Source organism: Bicyclus anynana, chromosome 8 (genome assembly GCF_947172395.1).
Source record: "Bicyclus anynana chromosome 8, ilBicAnyn1.1, whole genome shotgun sequence".
NCBI lineage: Eukaryota > Metazoa > Arthropoda > Insecta > Lepidoptera > Nymphalidae > Bicyclus > Bicyclus anynana.
Window position 1 is genome coordinate 8,836,369 of NC_069090.1, and position 25,669 is coordinate 8,862,037.

Below are 25,669 nucleotides of genomic sequence, written 5' to 3' on the forward strand. Positions count from 1 at the left end.
TTTTAAAATCAACCTATATAATTACTGATAATATATTTGATAGGGCGTAGATACTATTTATATCATTATGTATTTGAAGAGTCAAATACCAATTTCTCAGTTCATTTTAAACATCTGTACACAAAATCACGTCCATTCTACTCCATCGTCGCGTTAATGAAAATTGACTTTATCGTTCACAATCAATCATTATGTTGTGAAATGACGCTTGTAATGTGAAATTTTATCAATTTAATTTTAAAATCAACCTATATAATTACTGATAATATATTTGATAGGGCGTTGATTGTTGACTATTTATATCATAATGTATTTGAATAGTCAAATAATAAACACTTGCACGGTGTGCAGTCGTTAGTTTAATCAAACGAAATGGTGATTCGGTTTATTTTTGTTTTTGCGATATATTTATTATCTTTACCGGCAGCAAAAAGTTCTCGAATCTTAGTGTATGTTGCTACACCATCTATAAGCCACCAAGTGGTGTTTCGTCCTCTAACACAAGCATTGGCTGCACGCGGTCACGAAGTCTTCTTTGTCACCGCTAATCCGGCGTTCGCAAAAGGAAAAGCTCCAGCTAATTTGACAGAGATCGATGTACAGGACGTGTCATACCAAGATTGGGAAGAATTGTTTGAATATCACAAAGGAGTTAAAGAGGATTTAGTTTCTGAAATTATATTGATGTTCAAAAGGTTTGCGCTGATCGCTGACGCACAACTATCGACGCCTGGTGTTCAACAGATTTTAAAAAAAGACAGAAATTATTTCGACGTCATGCTGCTTGAGTCTTGTAATCGACCACTCTTGGGTCTGGCCCATAAATTTGACGCCCCAGTAGTTTTAATCAGTTCATTTGGCGCTGTCTCAGACCAATATGCTGCTATGGGTGCACCTGTGCACCCTTTGTTATATCCATCACCGAGTCGACAAAAACTATATAATTTATCTATATTCGAAAAGTTTATAGAAGTTGTACAAGGTTTAGTGTTGGATTACTGGATTTCAAGTGCTGTAGACTTTGATTTAAGTGTAACTAAGAAACATTTTGGTGACGATATTACTAATTTTGATAGTTTAGCAAAGAAAATCGATATGATGTTTCTTAATGAACATCCGATTTGGGCTGACAATCGTCCCGTTCCCCCGAATATTATTTATATCAGCGGCATATATACGCCACAGCAACAGGATTTACCCAAGGTAAGGGCGTGCATAAAGTTGTCGATCAGGGTATGCACTAGTAATAAAATTAAGCAAGCTGGAAAAATTTGTATTTAATAAGCACTAAGACTCTTAGCGTGTGCAGTACTTTAATGCATGTATGAAGTGCACGCCACTGGTAATTATGTAGTGATTTCGTAATAAAGATTTTTAGTTACTTGTGTTGGGACAGTGGTCGTTATTCCACCTTTAATTTAAGTGTTTTTCAGATAGCATGGGTACGGTGACAGTAGTTAGTGACTATTCTTGTGAATCGCGGCAAACTTTCAAGAGTGAAACGAACTGTCACCCGCACCATCCTACATGATTTAATGTTTATTTTAGCTTATATAAAAAAAATAATGAATTTTATACACAATATATTGTGTTCGCACATATTTCGTGAAAATGTACTGAAAGTGTTCGCTTCCAATATTTAACAAATAGTATCTGTTTGTAATTTTAACAGTATTTTACTGAATACATATGATATATGATATATGAACAAAACAAAACACCGACCGATTCAGCTTGACCGATTTTGACTGAGATTTCGCTGGCAAACAGCTAATGTTATAAGGAATACGTGAGCGTGAGCTACACTTTATCACCGGGAATGGGAAGTCGGTGGTACCAGAGGGGCATACTTCAGTTTTTAAAATCTCAGAAATATTTTACAAATCGACCTTATGTGTTAGCCCCCATTCTCACGAGTGCTTTTTTAGCGGACGTTAAAAAAGCGTTCAAACAGAACAAGTGTTGTAATGTTCACACGTCAGCGTATTAAATATGCGACGCTTTTTTTCGAGCTGTGTTGCATTTTTCAATTTTAGGCGTTGGAAATAGACCTTCATTTAACTTTATACTATATTTGAACGTTTTTTTATCGCCCGTCAAATAAACGCTCGTGCGAGTGGAGGCTCAATATTCTTTATATTTCGTCATTAACAGGAACTTGAAAACTATTTGGATTCTTCAAAACACGGTGTTATATATGTGAGTTTCGGCACAAATGTTAAACCATCGCAGCTTCCTCCAGATCAAATTGAAACAATGACTAAAGTTTTCTCTCAACTACCATATGATATTCTATGGAAATATGATGAAGATTTTCTACGAAATCAGTCTAAGAACATTAAGTTGTCTAAATGGTTGCCACAATCGGATCTTCTACGTGAGTTACATTTTATTATTTCATAAGTCTATCATCATCGTCATTAACAACCCATATTTGGCTCACTGTTGAGCACGAGTCTAATCTCAGAATGAGAGGGGTGAGGCCTTAGTCCACCAAGCTGGTTAAATGCGGATTGGCAGACTTCACACAGACAATTCTCAGGTATGCAGCTTTCCTCACGATCTTTTTCCTTCACCGTTTGTGACATTTAATTTCTTAAAAAGCACATAACTTAAAAGTGTAGTCTATACTAATATTATAAAGAGTATATTAATAGTAATTGTGAGATTGTCGGGGATAATCTCTGTATCTAATAAACCGATTTTGAAAATACTTTACCAAAAGAAAGCCATATTACGTGTCTGCTGTGTGCACAAAGAACCGCCTAGTGGATATAACAATAGCCTCGATTTTAGAGGGTGTGGGTTCGAATCCGGTCCGGGCATCAAACCTCCAACTTTTCAGTTTAGTGCATTTTAAGAAATTATCACGTGTCCCAAGCGGCGAAGGAAAGACATCGTGAGAAAACCTGCATACCAGAGAATTTTCTTAATTCTCTGCCTGGGTGAAGTCTACCAATCCTCATTGGGCCAGCGTGGTTGACTATTGGCCTAACCCCTCTCATTCTGAGAGGAGACTCAAGCTCTGCAGTGAGCCGAATATGAGTTAATAATGCACAACAAATATAGTTACTTATAAATGGTAAACAACTCAAAAGGTAAACAACATTATATGGGGTAATTATACCTTTAACAACTTTACTGTAACAAAGTTACGCTATAAGGTTATAGGGTAACTTTGTTGTCTGTCTGTCTGTCTGTCTCTCTGTCTGTCCGTCTGTATGTCTGTCTGTCAAGGCTCTATCTCGCATGGAGTTACCGAGTTAAAATAACACCATATGCTCAGGTCTTTAAACTTAAAAGTTATACTTTTTTTTTTCAAGTTGGATCAATACTCTTCTGCTTGTTCCAGACCATCCTAACATAAAACTATTTATAACTCATGGCGGTTTACAATCAACCCATGAAGCCATTACTGCTGCGGTCCCCCTGATAGGTATTCCGATGTCAGGGGACCAGTGGTATAACATCCAGAAGTATGTCCATCATGGAATTGGTTTGCAGCTAGATATAACAACACTGACGAAGAAACAATTCAAGGAATCAATCGAAACAGTAATTTTGAATAACAGGTAAGATCTATGATAATAATAATAAACGAAAATTAAGTATACGTAATTTAAGCCAGTAATAATTATAATAATAATTTACACATAAATTTAATTAAATAAAAATATTTTTGCTAGGGGTTTATTTATGCATATTTAAAAAGGTCATTGTCCTAGCATTTCTTTTCGAAATTGACATTGACGAAATGTTAAGTTGGTATCCCAAAGTGTCACGTATTTAATAATTTAAATAGCACGTTTCTCAGACGGTGAGGAAACCTGCATACCTGAGAATTTTCTCAATTCTCTACGAGTTTGCAGTCTGCCAGTGTAGTGGCCTAACCCCTGTCATTCTGAAAGGAGACACGGGCTAATTAAATTGGTTAAATTATGCCATCTGACATACAAAAAAGTTTAAACCTTTTACAGCTTCAAGAATAACATGTTGAGACTTAGGACACTTATAAAAGAAGGCCCAATAAATCCCCTGGAGCACGCTGTATGGTGGACAGAACATCTCATAAAGCATGGAGGACGTCATCTTCGATCTCCAGCAGCACTCATGTCTTGGACAGAATACTATGAAGTGAAGCTTGTATTTATTGTATTGGGTGTTTTTATATCAATTCTAGGTTTGCTAGGTTTACTACTTAAATTTGTTTGGAAATTAGTGTCCAATTTATATAAAATTAAGATAAAAGTAAAAGGTCATTAGAGCTGAATAGAGATCTAACTGCAACGATACTATCGTTCCAGTTTGTGTTTGCTTGAATTAAGGTGATTATATTAATTACTATACTTGTTGTATAAAAATAGTCCTTGAATTTTGTGCATATATTATTATTGTTGTTGGGCTAGTCTATATGTCGGAAAAATCGGCTTAGAAATACAAATGAACCAAGAAAGTTGAATTTTGGAAATAACGTGTGGGATCTCGAAAAGCTCAGCTTCAAATTCTCAACCAAGATTTTCTATGTGCATTTTCAGCCATCATCCAAAATTCAGTTTTCTCTGTTAATTTGCATTTCTACATTACTAGAATATAGACGTTTTTGAGAAAACTTATATGCGTAAAGTATGTACGTACTTATATGCAGTATGTTTAATACGTACTAAATTCTCTTTTTGATTTATATAAGTTTGTACTTAGTAAATTTTAAATCTCTTTTAAACAAATACATTAAGTACGTTTTCATACAACGCCTTTTGTTTAAATTTCGAAAAAACGGTTTCATCGGATTCTAAAAACTCAATTTTTTTATAAAAAAAAGTTATATATTTGACATACAGTAATGTTAATAACTAGATTAGTATCAGTAAGCAATCAATGAATTCTACAAATATATATTTTTTATACGTGTACAAGGTAAAAACGATAAAAATTCGCAAAAGATTATTTAAGAAATCAATTAAGCCAGGAAGTACCTACTTAGGTTCACTTATCCATCAATCTACCTATCAAATTTTAGGCCTTTCCTGTCTCGATTAACACACTTGCAGGCTAATACATTGCTAATTAAGATTCTGTGTAATAAATGTCATCCGGTGCGCACTGGTGGATATCATACAGTAGGTAGATAACATTTCTCAGTATATACGTTGTTAATAAAGACCAAATTAGTGAATTAGCCAGCTGGTCATGACAACATGACAAATCATGCCCCCAGCTTCGCGGCAACCCTTCGAATAACAAAAGATTTTGAAAGAGAACTTTAAGAATCTCTACAGTCCTTCTCGATGTGTACTATTTAACAACAAACAAATCAGAAATGAAGGTAGAAATCGCATGTCATTTCATAACTTATTTATTTTAAATTATGTATTGTTTGTTTATAAAATGTTATTCAAAATATATTAACTGTACCTAATTGTTCTAAGCTTATTAATCAAATTTATTTTCATTAACTTATAGTTAGATAATTATAATTATTATTAGGTGTGAAATGACTAGCGATTTATACCCTCATTTTTAATTTGTTTGTTGGTAAACAGTTCACATCGAGTAGGGCTGCAGTATAAGGGTTGCCACGATGCTGACAATGTCGCAATTGAAACTCTCGAGACTAAAAATTACTAAAAATTACGTTTTATATAGGAACAGTTGCCTAATCAGCAGGCTAATTCACTATCTTTGACTTTGCTAGTTGATATATATACAAAATTTAGATTATATGTAACAAATGTCATCCGGTGCTTACTGGTGGATATCATACAGTATGTAGATGACATTTTGTCAATTTATTTGATGTTTATTTTAATAGGTTGATTAATAAAGACCAAAATAGTGAATAGGCAAGCTGGAACCTTGAAACTGCTTCCTTTCAAGGCCACCAAGGCCCAAAGCCCGAAAATTAGGTATTTTATCTGATTTCACAGGCTTCTATGACGCAATTCAGTTCTATGACGTAATTTGTTAATATTTTAAGCGCATTATCTCAGATTCTAATAAATAAAAGCGATAAGATCGTTTTTGTGTTACTATTTGCCATTTGGCAAAAACCGGCCAAGTGCGTGTCGGGTAATGTGCGGTGTAAAGTTCTGTAGATTAAAGTTAGTTTTACGTTAATAATGCACAAATTGACACTTACAAGATTTTTTGAAGACTTATCCTACCCACCCCCCATTCGCACAAGCGTAACGAAAGTTAAAAAAACGTTCAAATAGAACAAATGCATTACAAAGTATATGTTCACACGTCAGCGTTTTAAAAACGCGACGCTTTTTTTCGAGCTGTGATGCATTTTCAATTTTGGGCGTTGGAAATAGATCTTTATTTCATTTCATACTATATTTAAACCCTTTTTTAAAGCCCGTTAAAAAAAACGCTCGTGCGCATGGGAGCTGGGATAGACGAGAAAAAAAACACCCTTGATTTACACGTAAGAAAGAAACCTAAAATTATTATATTTTCTTTTGACCTCTTTGAAAGAATGATCAATCATCATCGATTAGGCCAATAGTCCGCCAGGCTGACCCAATGCGGATTGGCAGACTTCAGACACGCAGAGAATTAAAAAAAAATCTCTGGTATGCAGGTTTCCTCAAGATGTTTTTCCTTCACCGTTTGAGACACGTGATATTTAATTTCTTAAAATTCACACGACTGAAAAGTTGGAGGTGCATGCCCCGGACCGGATTCGAACCCACACCCTCCGGTATCAGAGGCAGAGGATATCCAGTGGGCTATCACGGCTGATGATTTTGTATTTTTATTAAATTTTCAAATTGTATTAAATTTTCGTGCTCCATTTTATAAGATGACGTTGCCGAGATTAAGGGTCTTAACAGACAGACGAAGCAAAGTTGTATTTCGGGTTCTGTTTTCTTTTCGAAATAAAGAAACCCTAATAATATTATATGATTATAGAACTGAATCATACTACCTATTCTGGCAATAAAAATCACGCCATTAATAATCCTATATTGATGTAATAATTATAATCCCTTTTATCTAGTTAAGTACCTATATAACATTCTTCGTACGATATTAGGAACAATATCTAAGAGATTACTTATAATACGTAAAAACAACGATAACAAATCGTATTTACACTCCATATTTGCACTGTATTTCCTGTCCACTTTGAGATTTCTATCATAAAATCTGAATTAATTAATTTTAAAAACATTCACCGTACTTCCTGTCCATGTTTTCAGATATCTATCATGAAATCTGAATAATTCTATACTACTTTTTTTACAAATAAAAGTGTCTTTCTTTCTTCGTATTGTTATTAACACGAAACAAAAGCACATTCAATATTTCTACTTTTTTATTTTTTATCTTTCTTTCTGTCAGTTTGTCCGGGTTAATCTCTATGAGCTGTGATAGCCCAGTGGATATGATTTGAGCCAAAACAAAATTTTCAAATACAAAATTAAAAAGAAAATTGGAAATAGTTTTAATTTTTAAACTTGCGTGACTATAAGACGTCATGTTCTATAGATCCCAGTATCTATTTACAAGTATATAAGGGGAATAATATGAGTAAATGGACTACCCACGTACAATAAGTTGTGGGTATTTATGGAATTATTAAGACTGTTAAACTCTATTGTGGTTGCATTTACCTGCCTTCCGCCTAGTTGCGGCAGGCTACGTAACCCATGATTACCTCAATTACCATCAATTATGTGAAACTTAATTTAAGTGCTTTCTTCGAAGGAAAAGAAACATTAGTTTATTGTTTCCTGTCTATGTTCAATCTGTCCATTTAAAAATACCAGCTTTCTGGAATATGATACTTAAAGCTATGACGTAGATAATTTTTTTTTTTATTTAATATAGTTACTATTATAGATGTATACAGAAACGTATGGGTTCGAACCCGCGCCAGGGCATCTAAATCCAACTTTTCAGGTGGAAAGACATCGTGAGGAAACCTGCATACCAGAGAATTTTCTTAATTCTCTGCGTGTGTGAAGTCTACAAATCCGCATTGGGCTAGCGTGGTGGACTATTGGCCTAACCCTTCTCATTCTGAGAGGAGACTTGAGCCAAATATGGGTTGATGATGATGATTATAGATGTTAATGAGACGAATTAAAGGTCAAGTTTAAGAATTAAATGCAAATCAAGTATGTGCCGGATAATGGTATAACAAATTGTAAGTTTTTGACGCGTTGTGTAACTAATTTTACAGGGAAATTATTTCCTTATTACCTACGTCGCTCTACAGTATTATGTAAGTTTTGTCGTTGATTCTTAGAATAAAGAAATTTTCCCATACCTTTATTGCTCACAGTCCATAAGTTGCTGTTTGGGCTTGGTTTTTTAGATTTGCTGTCTTTAAGCATGAGGATATCGGGTATTTTATTTTGTTTATTCTCCTTCGGTACTACATCTGGCGATCTTTCAACGTTCACCCTCACAAACTCTCCTTTAAGAACTTTGGGAGTTTCTTTATTTATTGGCAACAGGGGTGGTGGTGGAGCTTTGGTCTTTTTATGAAATAAACGCCGTTTTTCTGGTTTATTCGGTATTTCTATATCCGTGTAAATCACACTATCAATTTCACCAGACTCCCTTTCATTTCTAAACCCTATTAGACTCAATGGTTGATCAAAACGTGATCCTTTTTGATGTACAGATATGTGGGTCATACCATCGTTATCAGTAGTTTGCATTAAATCAAAATCTGACCGCGTTTTATCGAATTGGTTGTAGTCATCCACACTATTTATTCTGTACGAGTCAGTGATTTTCTTTTTCGAAAATAATGTATCGTTGTGGGGATAATTAGTCGTATTTCTTGTAAGTCTATTTCGCATTTTGAAATATTTATAAGTGAAATATATTCTCTTGAAATCCTGTTCGTTTTTAAACCTGAGCGCGATCGCTTCTTTGTTAGGCCCTTTGTTTATATAGAAGACTAAAGTGTTGTCACAATTTGGATAGTTATCAATATTAGTACAGTCGACTATATCGTCTATTGAAATATTTTCGTGCTTTCCAGTCTTTGTATCTTTGATATGCTTTTGTGTATCGTCGTCACTGTTGTCGTCTTTTGTTATTAATTGTAGTTGGTCTTTCTCATTGAATCCAACGATGATGTTGTAGTTGTATACCATAGATTTGCTAAAGCTTCCTGCATCTAACTGGTTAGAACTATGAAGCTTCTGTCTTGCAATTATAGATGCTAAGCCTCCACTTCGACTTCCTTTCTTCACAGTCATGATAGATCTGTAAAAGAAAATAAAATTTTAATAATCATATTAAGTAAAATAACACGAAAATGTGTGAAATTAATCTTCTATCTTTCATATTCTTTTGACTTCGCACAAATTATTTTGTAGATAGATCGTGGCAGTGGCGTAGCGTGCCTTAGAGGGGCCCTGTATCAAAATTAGTAGGAGGAACCCAATAGACAAGCGGCAAATCCCGATAAATCTCTTTAGATTTTGTTTTACTCTTCCATAAAGTATTGTTTTTTTTACTTTTGTAATTTCTGCAGTTTTTTTGTATGTTTTTTTTTCGGGATTAAGTAATATTGTAGATTACTTTTTACAAATTTTTGCTTTTACACGTAAGGGCCCCCTGTAGTCCAGGGGGCCTCGTATCGGTGAAACGGCTGATACTTGGTAGCTACGCCCCAGGATCTTAGAAACTGGATAGTCACACATAATTCAGGAATAGGTATAGGTAGGTATTGGGACATGTTCTTAGTTACTGTAGAGTTTCAGAAATATTGTTGTAACTTGATTAACAAACCAACTAATAAAAAATAGAAATGTATAGGTAATTATGACTTTAAAATAAATGCAAAAATTTTAAAACCGCTTTATTTAATTTCTTTTTCATCTGTTTTTCTTATAGAAGATCTAGGTACGTCCTTCGATGTCAATAGATCAAAAATACTAATCAAGAATGGATGCTCAGGAATAAACACGTAGATAATTGCAAATATATTCCGTTAAAATTATTTAAATGACAGACGAGTTCGCTGTTCGCTTGCCTTAATAAATTCCTATTTTATCGATTCTCAACGGTAACTTGTTAATAATTTATAATCGACTGCATTCATGAGACTCTCACTTTCCCCTATCTAATGCTTACGATTATACTTCATCGGTCAGTAATTAAATGTAAACGTATTGAGACAAAATACCAATATCGCGGATATTTTTACTAATTTAGGATTTCCCTCTTTATAGCCCCAATATTTATAAATCAAGATTCTATAAGCAAAAAAGATTCTATAAGTAAAAATTATATGATCAATAATTACTACACAAAACAATATCAATAGTTACAACACAATACATTAAAACATCATTGCACAGAATCACTAACGCAACTGGCAGCGTGACGGTGTCCACGCTGTCTCGCTGTCGCAGGCTGTCCTTATATTTCTGTCTGTATTTCTTTTTATTATTTGTCAAGTTAGCTTTTGACTGCAATCTCACCTGATGTTAAGTGATGATGCATTCTAAGAAGCGGTCTTACGAAAGAGGCACAAGTTTGTTCTACCCGTACCTCTGACGTATTTGTTGTTTTTGTTTTATAATATGGTCATTATTTGATAGATCGTTAATGATTCGTTACACGCCGCACAGATGGTTATAAAATAAATTTTTATTGAACACATTTGTTCAGTAGTTTAGAGTAAGTTCAGCTTTCACTAGATATATCTTATTTATACCACGGCTATAAGACAACAATTTCATCCGATAGGAACGAATTTATCTATAGGTACCTACTAATATTATGAAGATGGAAATTTGTGCTATTGTAAGGTAATCTCTGGATCTACTGAAACGATTTTTAAAATTCTTTTACCTTTTGAAAGCCACGTTATTTGTGAGTGTTATTGTTATAGGCTATATTGTATATCCGTATTCTCACGAGAACGGGAACTACGCGGGTGAAACTGCGTGGCTTCGACTAGTAGAATATATTATCAATTCTCAATTGTTAAAATATATACCTACTTCATATGAAATAAATGACTGAAGCTTCAGAATCACCGATACTTGCTTTTTTTTAATATGACTTTTTTTTTTTAAATGATTTTGTTTTCTTCTTCGGCAACGGGCGGTCGATCTCACATGTTGAGGTTAACCATGTCGTCATCAACCCATATTCGGCTCACTGCTGAGCTCGAGTCTCCTCTCAGAATGAGAGGGGTTAGGCCAATAGTCCACCACGCTGGCCCAATGCGGATTGGCAGACTTCACACACGCAGAGAATTAAGATAACTCTCTGGTATGCAGGTTTCCACACGATGTTTTCCTTCACCGATTGAGACACGTGATATTTAATTTCTTAAAATGCATACAACTGAAAACTTAGAGGTGCATGCCCCGGACCGGATTCGAACCCACACCCTCCGGAATCAGAGGCAGAGGTCATATCCCAGTGGATATGACCTCTGCCTCTGATATTCCAGTGGATATGACCTCTGCCTATGACTTCTGCCAATCCGCATTGGGCCAGCGTGGTGGACTATTGGCTTAACCCCTCTCATTCTGAGAGGAGACTCGAGCTCATGGTTAATCCAACATGGTTAATCCGAAAGAGCCGTGATAGCCCAGTGGCTGTCACGGCTCTTTCGGATTAACCAGGTACGCAGGAGATATTATAGTGCACAAGTGTGTGTGCAAGCACAGGTGTACTCTCTATTCCCTCACTCTCATAGTCCGATGGGACGTCAGACCGACACGACCGGTGAGAGGTTAGACGCAGAATCGGCTTTACTGTACGTGTAATAAGGTGCCAATACCTTCAACCTGCCATCTTCAGGCTGCTATTAATTTTATTCTGCTAAGAAAAATATCAATAACGTAGTTATAACATGAGCATGCACTACAGGGCCACATTCCCACAGGAACGGGAACTACACAGGTGTCGCCGTAGGGCGTCTGTTAATAATAAAAAAAATAAGTAGTGAAATCACCAAAAAGCGAGATAATACGAAGGCTTGTCGGAAAGAAATGATAAAGAAAATAAATTGTTCTCTAGTAATAATAAATAAAAATGATGTTCCACCCGTAAGTAGAAAGCATAAACAGTTCTATACACTAAGATGAACAATAGGTTGTCAAGCGTGTGAATTTAAGAGAAAGAACAAACTTCCCAGCGTCATATTATTAATTATTATCAATCACTTTTTAAAGTATGTGGTTCAAGTAACCAGATGCAGCGGTTTTAATAATTTTAAAAACAATTAAAGTAGAACAAATTGTAATAGATAAATATTCATAAAACTAGTTTGCAACTTCATCATCATCATATCAGCCAATATGATAAACGTCCACTGCAAGACACAGGCCTTTTGTAGGGTCTTCCAAACATCACGATCCTGAGCTGCCTGCATCCAGCAAATCCCTGCCAGTCGCTTGAAGTCGTCAGGCCACCTGGTGAGGGTTCGACCAACACTGCGTTTCTTAGTGCGAGGTCGCCATACCATCCGTCGTTCATCTGCTCTTTGAACTATGTGCCCCGCCCATTGCCACTTCAGCTTAGCGACACGTTGAGCTATGTCATTTCTGATTCGATCACGCAGAGGTACTCCGAGAATAGCTCGTTCCATCACCCGCTGTGTGACTGTGTAGCCTTCTTATGGGACCCATAGTTAGCGACCAGGTCAGACAACACGCACTGTTCGAAGACTTTTGTCTTCAGGCACTGAGGAATTTCAGACGAAAAGACAATTTATTTTAATTTTATATTAGAAGCAACAGAAGCCCGCAACAAAAGCCAAATTCAGTTTTTCATTAATCGAGCAGGAACCTTGGATTTTTTCAGGATAAAAAGTAGCCATTGTGTTTTAGTATCGTGGAAATAACTATAAGCGATTAAGAAAACATAGTTGTTCTGAAATCGGATACTTAAATTTTATTTAAATGTATTGATTAGAACATTTTGAATAGATCAATCCGATTATTATCACTATTTTAGACCGGCAGCTTAACCAACCTTGATTTGAAAATAATACGTATCTATCCAACCAGCAACATTACCTAAATAACTATTAACAACTCTACTAAGTAGGGGTAAGTATATTTTAAAGACACAAATATACCAACGCTTAATGCTGCAACCTTTTATTATAAGCTATTACATACCAGGAACTTACAATATGATGAATTAATACGAATACAAATCCCTTTTTGAAATATTTATTGAAGTACAAATCAATCAATACACGATTCGATTTCCGCTGTCCGTTTATTATATAGACCAATCCGGACGTAATTGTTCAACTAGTAAAAACGATCAACTAAGTATCTAGTCCATTTCCGAATGCGTAAACTAGGTGAGGTGAATGTAGGGTCGCCATGTATCCCTTGAATTAGGAGACTATATTATGATTATTTTATAGTAATAGATGATGGAAAAGCAGTTGAACTGATGTTGAGTGAATAACGTATGTATGAGAAACAAGGCGTACATTTACTGCTGCAATCAAATCTGCTGCCTTGCGCCCATCAACTTTTTGTTGATGGGCGCAAAGCAGATAGCACGTTAAGCTGTAAGCTGTAGGCTGATCAATGATAATTTTATACTATAGATACGTCCATACAAAGTCACTGCAAAAAAGGATCCGAATACAGTGACTCCACTGCGCGCACATATACTTACAATTACACATATAATTACAATTTTATCTTTAATTCCATTATGTAATTATCTATATATAGTTTTTAAACTTCCTGAACACACCACTCGACATTGTAGACGATCTTTAAGTATTATCTATTTAAATAACGTTCGTTGTTTAATAAGCGACTAAATGAAATTAAGTCAATTTTCCACATTTGTCCGCCTCGGTTTTGATGTGCCCCATCTCTAGTATAAAATATCATTGGTCCTGGTAATTATCATAATGCTAGTCACACACCATCGATCGTTCGATCGAGTGTTGGTCGCGAACTGCATGATGTCATACACATCGCGACCAACACACGATCAGTTTTTTCGGATGTTCTGCCGTTAGCGCTGCAGGCTCGTGAGCTTATTGGATGGTGAGTGGCTAACATTAACATCTAATAGTGATCGTAAAAGAGTTAAACACCATCCCAAGCTCGCAGACTCACAATGGTTCGGTGGGCTGAGTTTAAGCTCCATATCTCCTCTTCTATATTGTGGCAGGCTTGGCCATCTAGTGGGCTGTTGCAACAGGCTAATAATAATATGAACTATTTAAATCTATACTTCCATACTAATATACAAAGCTAAAGAGTTTGTTTGTTTGATTGATTGAACGCGCTAATCACGGGAACTACAGATCCAATTTGAAAGATTCTTTCAGTGTTAGATAGCCCATTTATCGAGGAGGATATATTATCCCCGTACTCCTACGGGAACGAGAACCACGCGGGTGAAACCGCGTGGCGTCAGCTAGTAATAAATAAAAAAGTTACATTATTGAATTAAACATGTTTGATAAAACAGAAACTAGAAAATCCGAGAAATTGAAATCTTATGGTAACTTGCTAAGTATAAAAATATTATGACTGAGTCATACTAGGCTTGAGTTAAAACTATCGTTAGTTAGTATACTTTTTATTGATTGTATATGTGGTAACAACTTTCACTTGAGTCTAGCATGAATCTTCAGTATGTAATACCATCACACTGTTATATAATTAAACTATTATCGTCATCTTAGCGTGACAGAAAGTATGAAAATACTCGAATAGTATGTTCCATACGACTAAATACTAATGTATTTAGCTGTATTTAGTCGTACAGTCTAAATACTTAGTCCTATAGTATTTACTATTTTTTTATATAAAAGCTTTATAAATTATCTTTCTTTTTACTTTTTTTTATCTGTAAAATGATTTGCCGCAAGCTTTACTATCAGGATCCGATTAACGCAAAGTATTGTTACAATCATTAATTTTAAAGCTATTCCAAGGATAAAGAAATGTTTTTAAGCTTTGAAGACTAAACTCAGTGGTGTATTTGACAGTTATAGATTATGTAGGCTGCAGCCTAGAGTCAGCCATTGACGGTCAATTATTCTCACGTTTCTGCAGCGCAAACCGCAGCGAAGACGTTTAATAAGTCGAGCCGTCATGCAGGCAGCGACCAATACACGATCAATTATAGTCATGGGTGCTGCAGAAACGTGAGAATAATTGATCGTCAATGGCGTGCGTAGGGCGCCGGCAGATTTCAGAGGGCGGCATATTTGGCCCAAATAGTTTTTATTCTTGAAAACTTCAATATTTTACTCCTACTGTAAGTACTAAAAATATTAAAACTAGCAATGTAAACGATAGATAAAATGTAATAAAAATGTTTGCGAACAATTTTCGTCTCCTCTCAGAATGAGAGGGGTTAGGCCAATAGTCCACCACGCTGGCCCAATGCGGATTGGCAGACTTCACACACGCAGAGAATTAAGGTAATTCTCTTTCAAGTTTCCTCACGATGTTTTCCTTCACCGATTGAGACAGGTGATATTTAATTTCTTAAAATGCACACAACCGAAAAGTTGGAGGTGCATGCCTCGGACCGGATTCGAACCCACACCCTCCGGAATCAGAGGCAGAGGTCATATCCACTGGGCTAACACGGCTCTAACTATAAGTATACATTCATGGATTCGTAAAAACAATTGTCTCAACAAGTTATCGTCAGTACAATCACTGGTTCTCAAACACATTCAGTCGACACCACAATAGTTTTTCACATAATTATACACTAGTTTATGCTCTCTTAAATCTTTAAATAGAAAGGGGACATCACGATAATCACATATGTGACATTTCTAAAAGATTCACATTATGTCGTAATATTAGAGAGGTAAATGTTTTTTTTTTTTGCTGTAGTAGTAAGAATTCGCTTTCAAAGTAATGTTAAAACGAAAAGTTTCAGTTAGTTCTTTGTTTGATATTACACTGAGATATTAAGCAGGTTAGATCTGGCAGTCTTTGTTTTTATTTCATTGTTTTGTCTATAGCGTCTTTTTCTAAGTCTCATATTTTACAGGTGCATTTTCTACATTGGGAATTAATTACCAGACACTCAATACGTTCTTTAGTTATATGAAATCACACTCTATATCAAATCTGTATGTGATTTAAGAGAAATTTTCGTTACTTGGTTATGTGGCTGAGTGAAAACTTTATGCGCGCTTAGTACAATTTTTCATGACTTTCGTGTTAGTAAGCCACGTGTTAACCAAATTTTGTGAAATTCGTGTAGCATTCATTTCATCATCATCATCATTATCAACCCAGATTTGACTCACTGTTGAGCTCGAGTCTCCTCTCAGAATTAGAGGGTTTAGGCCAATAGTCCACCACGCTGGCTCAATGCGGATTGGCAGACTTCACACACGCAGAGAATTAGGAAAATTCTCAGGTATGCAGGTTTCCTCACAATGTTTTTCCTTAACCGTTTGAAACACGTGATATTTAATTTATTCAATAATTTGAATCTTGATTCTGAAGAAGATTTTTGATGCTTGACATAATTAATTATATTGTTACAATCACTGTCTAGCTGATTATAATTAAACATTAATTAAAAAAGAAAGATAAGAAACACAGATTAAAATAGATGAACATCTAAAAATCACAAATTATAACAATTCTACTAATTGTTATAATTTGTGATTTTTACATCGTCGTCGGTACAATGAAATCACGTCCGGTTAATTATTATCAGTTATGAACTTTTAATTAATATCTATCTTCTTGATTATAACAATATTTTTACTTTTCAATCATGAAAAGAAACGACTACAAAAACTGTATTAACTGACATATTACGAGTAATTTGTAGGTCAATGGCAAAACGAAAGTGGAAGTCGTTTGCTGTGTACCTACTTGTAGATCACTTCCGAGTTTGCACCTATAAATAAAGGCTACAAACATATACGCCGAATCGCCTTGACGTCTGTCACATATAAGTCCATATATGGACACGGTAGGTCCACCTTGAGTGTATTATGTTTTATTTATGAAGTGTGATATGATCTTGATGTGATCTAAGACATATGTCACATAAAAATATGTAAGATGACTAACTCAGAATATATACAAAGATTATGGATGATTGACTCTTTCTTACATTTATATTCACTTGCATTCAGTTTTTCATATGCAATTGACGATTGGTTTGTCAAAAATATTCCATATTCATCATCATCATCACTACCATCATTAATCTCACGATGTTTTTCCTTCACAGTTTCAATTCCATAATAAATTCAACTAAAAAGTCATATTTGTGACATATACAAACAGCAATAAAGATACGTCTTTTATTAATATCATATACTTACTTGTAGCAGCTAATTAACAACTGTCTAATTACTAACAAATTTTCGTATACATTATGCAAATGGTAATTGCTAATATAAATTCGATGTTAATTCTGTTATCAATTAAATTTCTTCTAAAGAGTTAATTTAATCAACTAATGTACAACTTCATTAATGGACAGCAATTTCTCTCTAATTGATAAAAAATATATTTATCGAAATTTAGAGAAAGGATACTTATGAAGGCAGATAAGTTTGCCAGTGTCAACTCTTTGATTTTCGTTTGCCAATAAATAAAAAACTACTTTCTGATAAGTATAACCATAAGTTTTGTAACTTTCTTACTACATCAAATGAATAATATATTCATATATTATAGCTTTCCAACAGTGAAAGAATTTTTCAAATTGGTTCTGTAGTTTCGGAGCCCATTCATTACATACAAACACACAAACAAACAATCAAATCTTTCTTCTTTATAATATTAGAATAGATTAGTAATTATAATAATATAGGTAGTCTCTTAGATGATGATAATTATAATAATTATTAATAAGGACTCTGGTTTTTATAACACCACTTTCATAAAAGTAGACGAACCAAAAATAATCTCACATCGCTTTTTTGTTTGAGACTATCAGAAAACCTCTAATTCAACGAAACAATCTTGATTTGTATAGAACAGTTTGTTTTAGTCAGCTCTTTAGTTACTTTATAACATACTAATTGGTCTTAGATTGTACAAAGCAATGGGCGAATCTTTAATCTTAACTTTCACGACTATCTCTGGGACTTTGGTGTAATATGTGAATATACACACAATACACATTGTGTAACCGCAATCTTGCATTTGCCGCTACACAAGACCGTAAACAACTCTATTTACTCTGACTTAAAGCAGACAAGGTTACAGAAGAGAAGTATTTTCTTGAATGTTATACTAGGTACATGAATAGTTGAGACAAATCTGGTGGCTAGTAAAAGACATTATGAGCTTACAACCCGGCTAAAGACTTACTCGAATAATCAATTGCAATTTCAGTTTTATATTACACTAGCTGACGCCGCGCGGTTTCACCCGCGTGGTTCCCTTTCTCGTAGGAATTCGGGGATAATATATACCCTACAGCCTTCCTCGGTAAATGGGCTATCTAACACTAAAAGAATTTTCCAAATCGAACCAATAGTTCCTGAGATTAACGCGTTCAACCAAACAAACAAACTATAGCTTTTGTATTTTAGTATAGATATACTCGTACTTACTATTTACATCGTATGCGAGTTTCCTCTTGATAAGTAGGTATTCTGATCTTTCGCCGTTCGTGTTTTTCTAATAAGTCTTTCAGTGTAAGGGAACAGAGAGAGGACCTGTATTTTCACACACATGCACTGTAATATCTCCTGCACAGTTAGCTACGGACTAATCAGAAAAAGTGATTGACCAGTGTAGTAAAAACACTTTCGTGGGGACATAATACATATTATACCAATATTTAAAAGATGAAGAGGGTTTGGAACGCGCTAATCTCAGGCACTACTGGTCCGATTTGAAAAATTCTTTCAGTGTTAGATAGCCCATTTATCGAGGAAGGCTATAGGCTATATTATCAACATATTCCGTTCCTACGGGAACGGAATATGTTCATGTTAGATATCTACTCATAGAATAGAAAGTAGATAACTACTCATGGTCAGCATAACATAAAATATGTTACTAGTGAAAATATCTTCTACCTAGGAAGGTATTTAGAAGAAACATACGAATATAAAGCTCATTGCAAATATTCGTATGTTTGTATACGCAAAACTAACGAGATATTTGATGTCAAATTAATGCAATCATTTCACCTTTGCTCTATCCGTAATTAATTTTGTGATATCATGATTTGAAGACAATAAATTGCCATTTATTAATATATATTGATGTGCCGAGAGGAAAACCATACAGAATTGTCTTGAAGATCGCATTTGTGTACCTTACCTTTCTATGGTCAGAACATCGATACATACCTAGTTCCTTCAATCTACTAAAGGAGGTGTAGTTGTTTCATCGTGCTAGCCAGTGTGTAAGCACTGACATTTTAGCTCATAGCATTGTGTACTGTCACCGCGTACACAAAAAAATTTGAAATAATATCTTATTTTTCTAAAAAATATTATCTTATACGATTTACAAATACAATAATACAGCGGTAATAGTGCATATTTTATTATTGTGGTTCGATCAATTGAGTTTCTTAATGTAAACCACGTGCACGAAAAATGGCGCACGGAGCATGGAGACAACGGAAGCCAATCCTTCTGTTGGTTCGTACTCAATGGCGCCCGAGAGGAACTCCATACACGAGGATACTTCGAGTTTTTATTGTTATGTAAAACCGTTATATTATGAATATTTATATAATAAGTGGTTGCCATACATTACGAAGATCAAGGTCAATAGAATGCAATATTGGCAATAAAAAACCAATTTATCAAATTGTTAAAAGATAAGGTAATGCACATCCTGGTGGAATCTCATATAAAATGCTTCGAAATATTTGGAAAAAAAGAAAAGCTCGCGCGGAGATTGAGAAAGGGATGATGAGAGCTTTTTAAATTTTATATAAATTAGAAGTATGCTAGTATAGTAAAGCAATTTTGTAAAAGTAACAGGATATCTGAAATCATTACTTTCGGAGCTACAAAGATTTAAAGAGTCAGATTTGCGGCACTGCCGAAAAACGCCCCACACAAAATGGTACGAATTAATGACGTAGTTGATTGGTTGATCGTTAGATTATAGGCGTTCAAACAAAATTACAAATACGTTTGTTATTGTACGTTTATGTTTATAGTTCAAATATAGGAAAATGTCACGTTTAATGTAAGGAAGCCAAAACTGTATTAATTTTCATCTACTCGTAATGACGATAAATGATTTTTAATTAGATTTTGAAATTTTATAATTTTACTTATTTTGCAAACATCTTGTAAACACCTTATTTACCCGAATGTCTCATAAAAAATATATTCAAATCTAGTCATCATCCCCATGTTGAATGGCTCTACAGATATTAACATTTGCTCTAGCCATGTTTATATCGATTCTTTTTCTACAACCGCTAAGGCTTCGAAAATTATGAAATGCATGAGAATGACATATTCGATAGATAAGTTTACCACGTGACCTATCGAAAACGAAAATCATTCCCATACATTTTGTTTTTTTATTCTTTACAAGTTAGCCCTTGATTACAATCTCACCTGATGGTAAGTGATGATGCAATCTTAGATGGAAGCGGGCTAACTTGTTAGGGGAGAATGAAAATCCACACCCCTATCGGTTTCTACACGACATCGTACCGGAACGCTAAATCGCTTAGCGGTACGTCTTTGTCGCTAGCCACTAACTAGCCACGGCTGAAGCCTCCAACCAGCCAGACCTGGACCAATTATGAAAACCTCATTCGACCCAGCCGGGAATCGAACCCAGGACCTCCGTCTTGTAAATCCACCGCGCATACCAAAAAATGCGTCAAAACGCGTTTCCAAGCGTTTCGCGTTTTCCAAGCGTTACCGATTGTTGTAATCTATATGTAACATTATTAAAGCGGCACGACATTTAATAAGAAAGTAAATCTCAGTTCGTGGATATACAATATAGTTACATATTGATATGGATGGTAAATAGAACGAAAAAATAACCCTCTGATCATGTATTTGTAGTTGATTACGTGTGTGCAAATTTAGGAACTGTTTGCTCACGTTTTGTTTGTCAATTACTATTATATGTCGCTTACTATGTCACAATTCATACATTCTAGATGATGTCTCTTTGCAATAACATAAATTGTATTTATCTATACTAATATTATAAAGCTGAAGAGTTTGTTTGTTTGATTGAACGCGCTAATCTCAGAAACTACTGGTCCGATTTGAAAAAATACTTTCAATGATAGATAGCCCATTTATCGAGGAAGGCTATAGGCTATATTTTATCCCTGTATTCCTACGGGAACGGGAACCACGCGGGTAAAACCGCGCGGCGTCACCTAGCAATAAAATATTACCGGGGTACAAACAACTTAGACCGTTATTAATGGTCTAAGACAAACAACTTTCTAACTTCTACTATTTCTGTATTTACACAAAAGACAATTTTTCATACATTGCTGGTCTGATGATGAATGAACCGATACAATTTCCAAATTATTGTTTATAAAATAATAATATCAGTTTTAGGCTGGTTTAACTTCAGTTTGATTAACAGTTACATGATTAAGATAAATCAATTTAAAATGCACGATTTCAATAGGATCTTAAGTTAAAATTTAAAAACTTCCATTTCAAAACACTTCCATTTTTTACACTAATGCAGCTACACACACACACGCACACACACACACTCACACACACACACCCACACACACACGTCTAATAATAATTTTAAATTACTCTAATGAGTTAACGTAATGAGATACGATGCAATAATAAACAATCTTTTACGAATATTGAGTTATTTCTTTGGAACTAACTGACATTTTATTAAGCGACTTCCAAAAAGGAGGAGGTTTCTGCGTTCGGTTGTATTTATGTTTTATTTAGGTAAGTATGTCCAGCGATATTTTATTTTATGTCGTTTATAGACATACCGCATAGAGGACGTAGGTAGATCATATACAATAAAAAAAGGGCCTGCAAAAGCCAGACATACGCATACCTTACTTTATTAAGGTTGAAGCTTTTTCAGCTTCATCATCATCATCATCATTAACAACCCATATTCGGCTCACTCTTGAGCACGAGTATTCTCTCAGAATCAGGTCTATTGGCAACAATATACCTATCAGTGATAATCGTTCGGTTCCAGTAGAGCAATGCACTGCTATTTTCAAGAACTGACGCTGGGTCGTACCTATAGTAAGGCATCTCAGTATCGTTAAGACCATACATAGAGCAAGCTGTTGGATTATCTTGGCTACTTGATTACGTCTGTGCAAGTATTCACCGACTAACTTTACTTTATATTATTATTAGCAATTCTCAAGTAACTATTTATTTATTACTAACAGATCAGAATTACTAAAACTTTACGGAATACAAATTAATAGTATTAATTTCATCTTCATTAATTTGAAGAATTATATAGTTAGTGAATATATAAAGTTAGTGAATGCACCCGTGAAACCTACCACCTTCCATAGCCATCAAAATCCAATTGTGGCTGGAACTGATAGACTAGAAGTTTTTCAGCCTTCATAAAATGAGGTAAATCTAGCTATCGCAGGCTTTTAGTCCACAATATTATGTTAATTCTAGCGTGTGTATCGAGATCACGTTGTTATACCGTCGTGCATGTTCTTACAGTTATCACCTACGATCACTTTCTCAAAACCGAACAAGTAAAAGTATTCTTCATATTTTGTCGCTAAGAAATATCGTTCATATCAACACGGACGTGAGTATTTTATTATTATATTCGATTCATTTTGTCTCTTCTCCATTTTACTTTTTCTAGAAGTCTTATAATATAATCTTGGGGGAGAGATTTTTAAAAATTTTTTTTTGAGGCTGTAGAGCCTCAAAAAAATTTTTTTTTGCATCCAATTTCAATACATTAGCCTAAAGTCAAACAAGCAAACAAGGGACGTGTACGATTATGAAGTCGTAAAAAGTCGCAACTCTGCTTCCTCAATTTTATTTTATATACATTTTGATGCGTGATACACCAGTGGATATGACCTCTGACTCCGATTCTTTCGATTCGAATCCTGTCCGGGGCATGCACCTCCAACTTTTCAATTGTGTGCATTTTAAGAAATTAAATATCACTTGTCTTAATCGGTGAAGGAAAACATCGTGAGGAAACCTGCATACCAGAGATTAATAAGAGATAATTATCTTAATTCTCTGCGTGTGTGAAGTCTGCCTATCCGCATTGGGCCCGCGTGGTGGACTATTGGCCCTAACCCTCTCATTGTGAGGGGAGCTCACTCGAGAGAACACTCGAGCTCAGCAGTGAGCCGAATATGGGTTGATGACGACGAATGAACAAATAATTTATTTTGCTATTACACAAGCAAGTTGTTGTGTGCATTTTATGAAATTAAACATCACGTGTGTCAAACGGTGAAGGAAAAACACTCCTAAGAATCTCCTCAATCAACCTGCATTTCTAAGAATTATCTTAATTCTCTGCGTGTGTGAAGTCTGGTAATCGGCATTGGGCCAGCGTGGTGGACTATTGGCCTAACCTCTCTCATTCTGGGAGAAGACTCGAGCTCATCAGTAAGCCGAATATGGGTTGATAATGATGATGATGACACACTTTCATTAATTTATTGGTAAACTCAAACAATTGTAAAGAATTTGCAATGTAGACTGCAGAGGCAATGGTAAAGAGGTTTCGCAGGAAACCGAATGAACTTGACCCTTTAACATGTTTCTGATTGGAGCGATGCCAATTTCTAATGTCTGGCTAAACTAAATCCTTTCACCTTGACGTCTGTCTACGAATAGGCAATTGTGTGTGGTTAAAGAAAACTGAAACAATTTTATGCCACTTTGAAAAGCAAGTAACCATTAGTATTCATTTTTCTTCTAAAATACGCAGTGAATTTTTTTCAATATTAGTCAATATGGAGATGGATCACTGGTGAATATTACTAGTATTAACGTTCAAATATGAGGGCTTCAGGTGGTGCAGTAGAGATATAAATTCCTATCATCATCATCATATTAGCCGATAGACGTCCACTGCAGGACATAGGCCTTTTGTAGGGACTTCCAAACATCATGTCATAAAATTCCTATACAGTATTATTATAACTGTGTACTGTAGCTGCGACGATTACTTAAATGTAGACATTATCATCCCAGGGGTCCCAAGGTGCTGGATTGATGATCCTGCACTAGAAAGCGCAGTGTTGGTCGACTCCCCACATGTTTGGCAGTCCAAAAATAGGCAAGTAAGTAAGTACAAAAGGCCTATGTCCTGCAGTGGACGACTAAAAGTCCATCGGCTGATGTGATGATGATACTACCCTGAACTCTTTTCTACAAATTTCTTTGTTATATCAGAGACAATGTCTGTAATAAAATGTGCTCAACTAATTTAATATCTAGTATGAAATCCGATTTGCTATATTTTGAGTTTTTGATTGTGCCTTTGACAATAATCTGAGCAATTTCTTAAGCGCTCCTAAACTACTATACCTATCATGTATATCTGATAGTACGAGTATTTATCTGGACGAGCTATTTATATCGAGCAATATTAAAAGCATCACTAAACCGTGGTATTTAGCGTTGTAGCAAGAAACGAGGATAGTCTAGTTACAAATATAAATTCCATTACATACAATATACTCATTTATTAATCGCTGATGATTCTAAAAGTATTACAAGTATTACCCTTACAGAGGTCAACTTTATCCGTAATATCGGGTTACTTCCTTGTTAGCTTCTAGATAATCGAGAAAGTCTGGGAGTAACAAGTTTCATTATGGCTTACGAGGTAGTCTCCCACGCTGATAAGATTCTTTCTACAATGTTATATAGAGTTTGTAGCTATGCATTAAATTGTTGGAACGTCAAATTGTTTTTATTTTAATCTTTTAATCATGCTTGAGCTTATTTATAACTTGTTACGTTCGTTTCTTATAATGCAATCGTTTGATCGTTTAGAATTTCGTTCCATCCGGATTTCTTCTGGTTCTTAGCTTCTAATTGACGTTGTAGTTTTTAGAAATTTGTTTACTTATTGAGCTGATACACTGACAGTTCATTATATAGGCAAAGTTTATGACTTTGTGTGCTAATCTCTTGGAAATTCCTTTATAGTTCGATCAATACCCTAGATTCTAAGGCATTGGTCAAATTAAAAAAAAGTCCGGTCTAAAGCGAATGCTTGAGCTTTGTTTCCAACAACGCTAGTATTTTTATATCTATAATTAGTATTATAAAGCAGAAGAGTTTGTTTGTTTGTTTGGTTGAACGCGCTAATCTTAGGAACTACTGGTACCTACGATTTGTAAAATTATTTCACTGTTAGATAGCCCATTTATCGAGGAAGCTTATAGGCTAAATATTATCCCCGTATTCCTACGGAAACGGGAACCACGCGGATAAAACCGCGCAGCGTCAGCTAGTGATCTTTATGAAATCATTATTATTATATTGATGAGATAACATATTGCAGTAGAGTGTAGGCTAAGGAAAGTGAGATAGACCCAAACTACTATCTAGTTTGGGTCTATCGATATTTATCTATTCTATCGATTCCATTACTAAACTAGCGAAAATCAACGATAGGCAAGTATAAATTTTAGTACAATCAAATATCAAGGAATGTTTCTCATTATCTCAATTTCGTTTATGTCAACAAGCGTAAGTCAAAGATAGGGAATTAGACTA

The 25,669-nt window shown here is 35.0% G+C and overlaps 1 protein-coding gene across 1 annotated transcript in view; it reads right to left on the bottom strand.

Moving 5' to 3' along the window:
- Positions 1–25,669, bottom strand: part of LOC112052656 (uncharacterized) — a 116,100-nt gene that overhangs the window by 13,610 nt on the left and 76,821 nt on the right. Inside the window, exon 2 of the mRNA XM_052882741.1 lies at positions 8,279–9,231. Coding sequence (XP_052738701.1) covers positions 8,279–9,224 — 946 coding nt within the window. The 5' untranslated portion in view covers positions 9,225–9,231. The remainder of the gene's footprint in view (positions 1–8,278; positions 9,232–25,669) is intronic.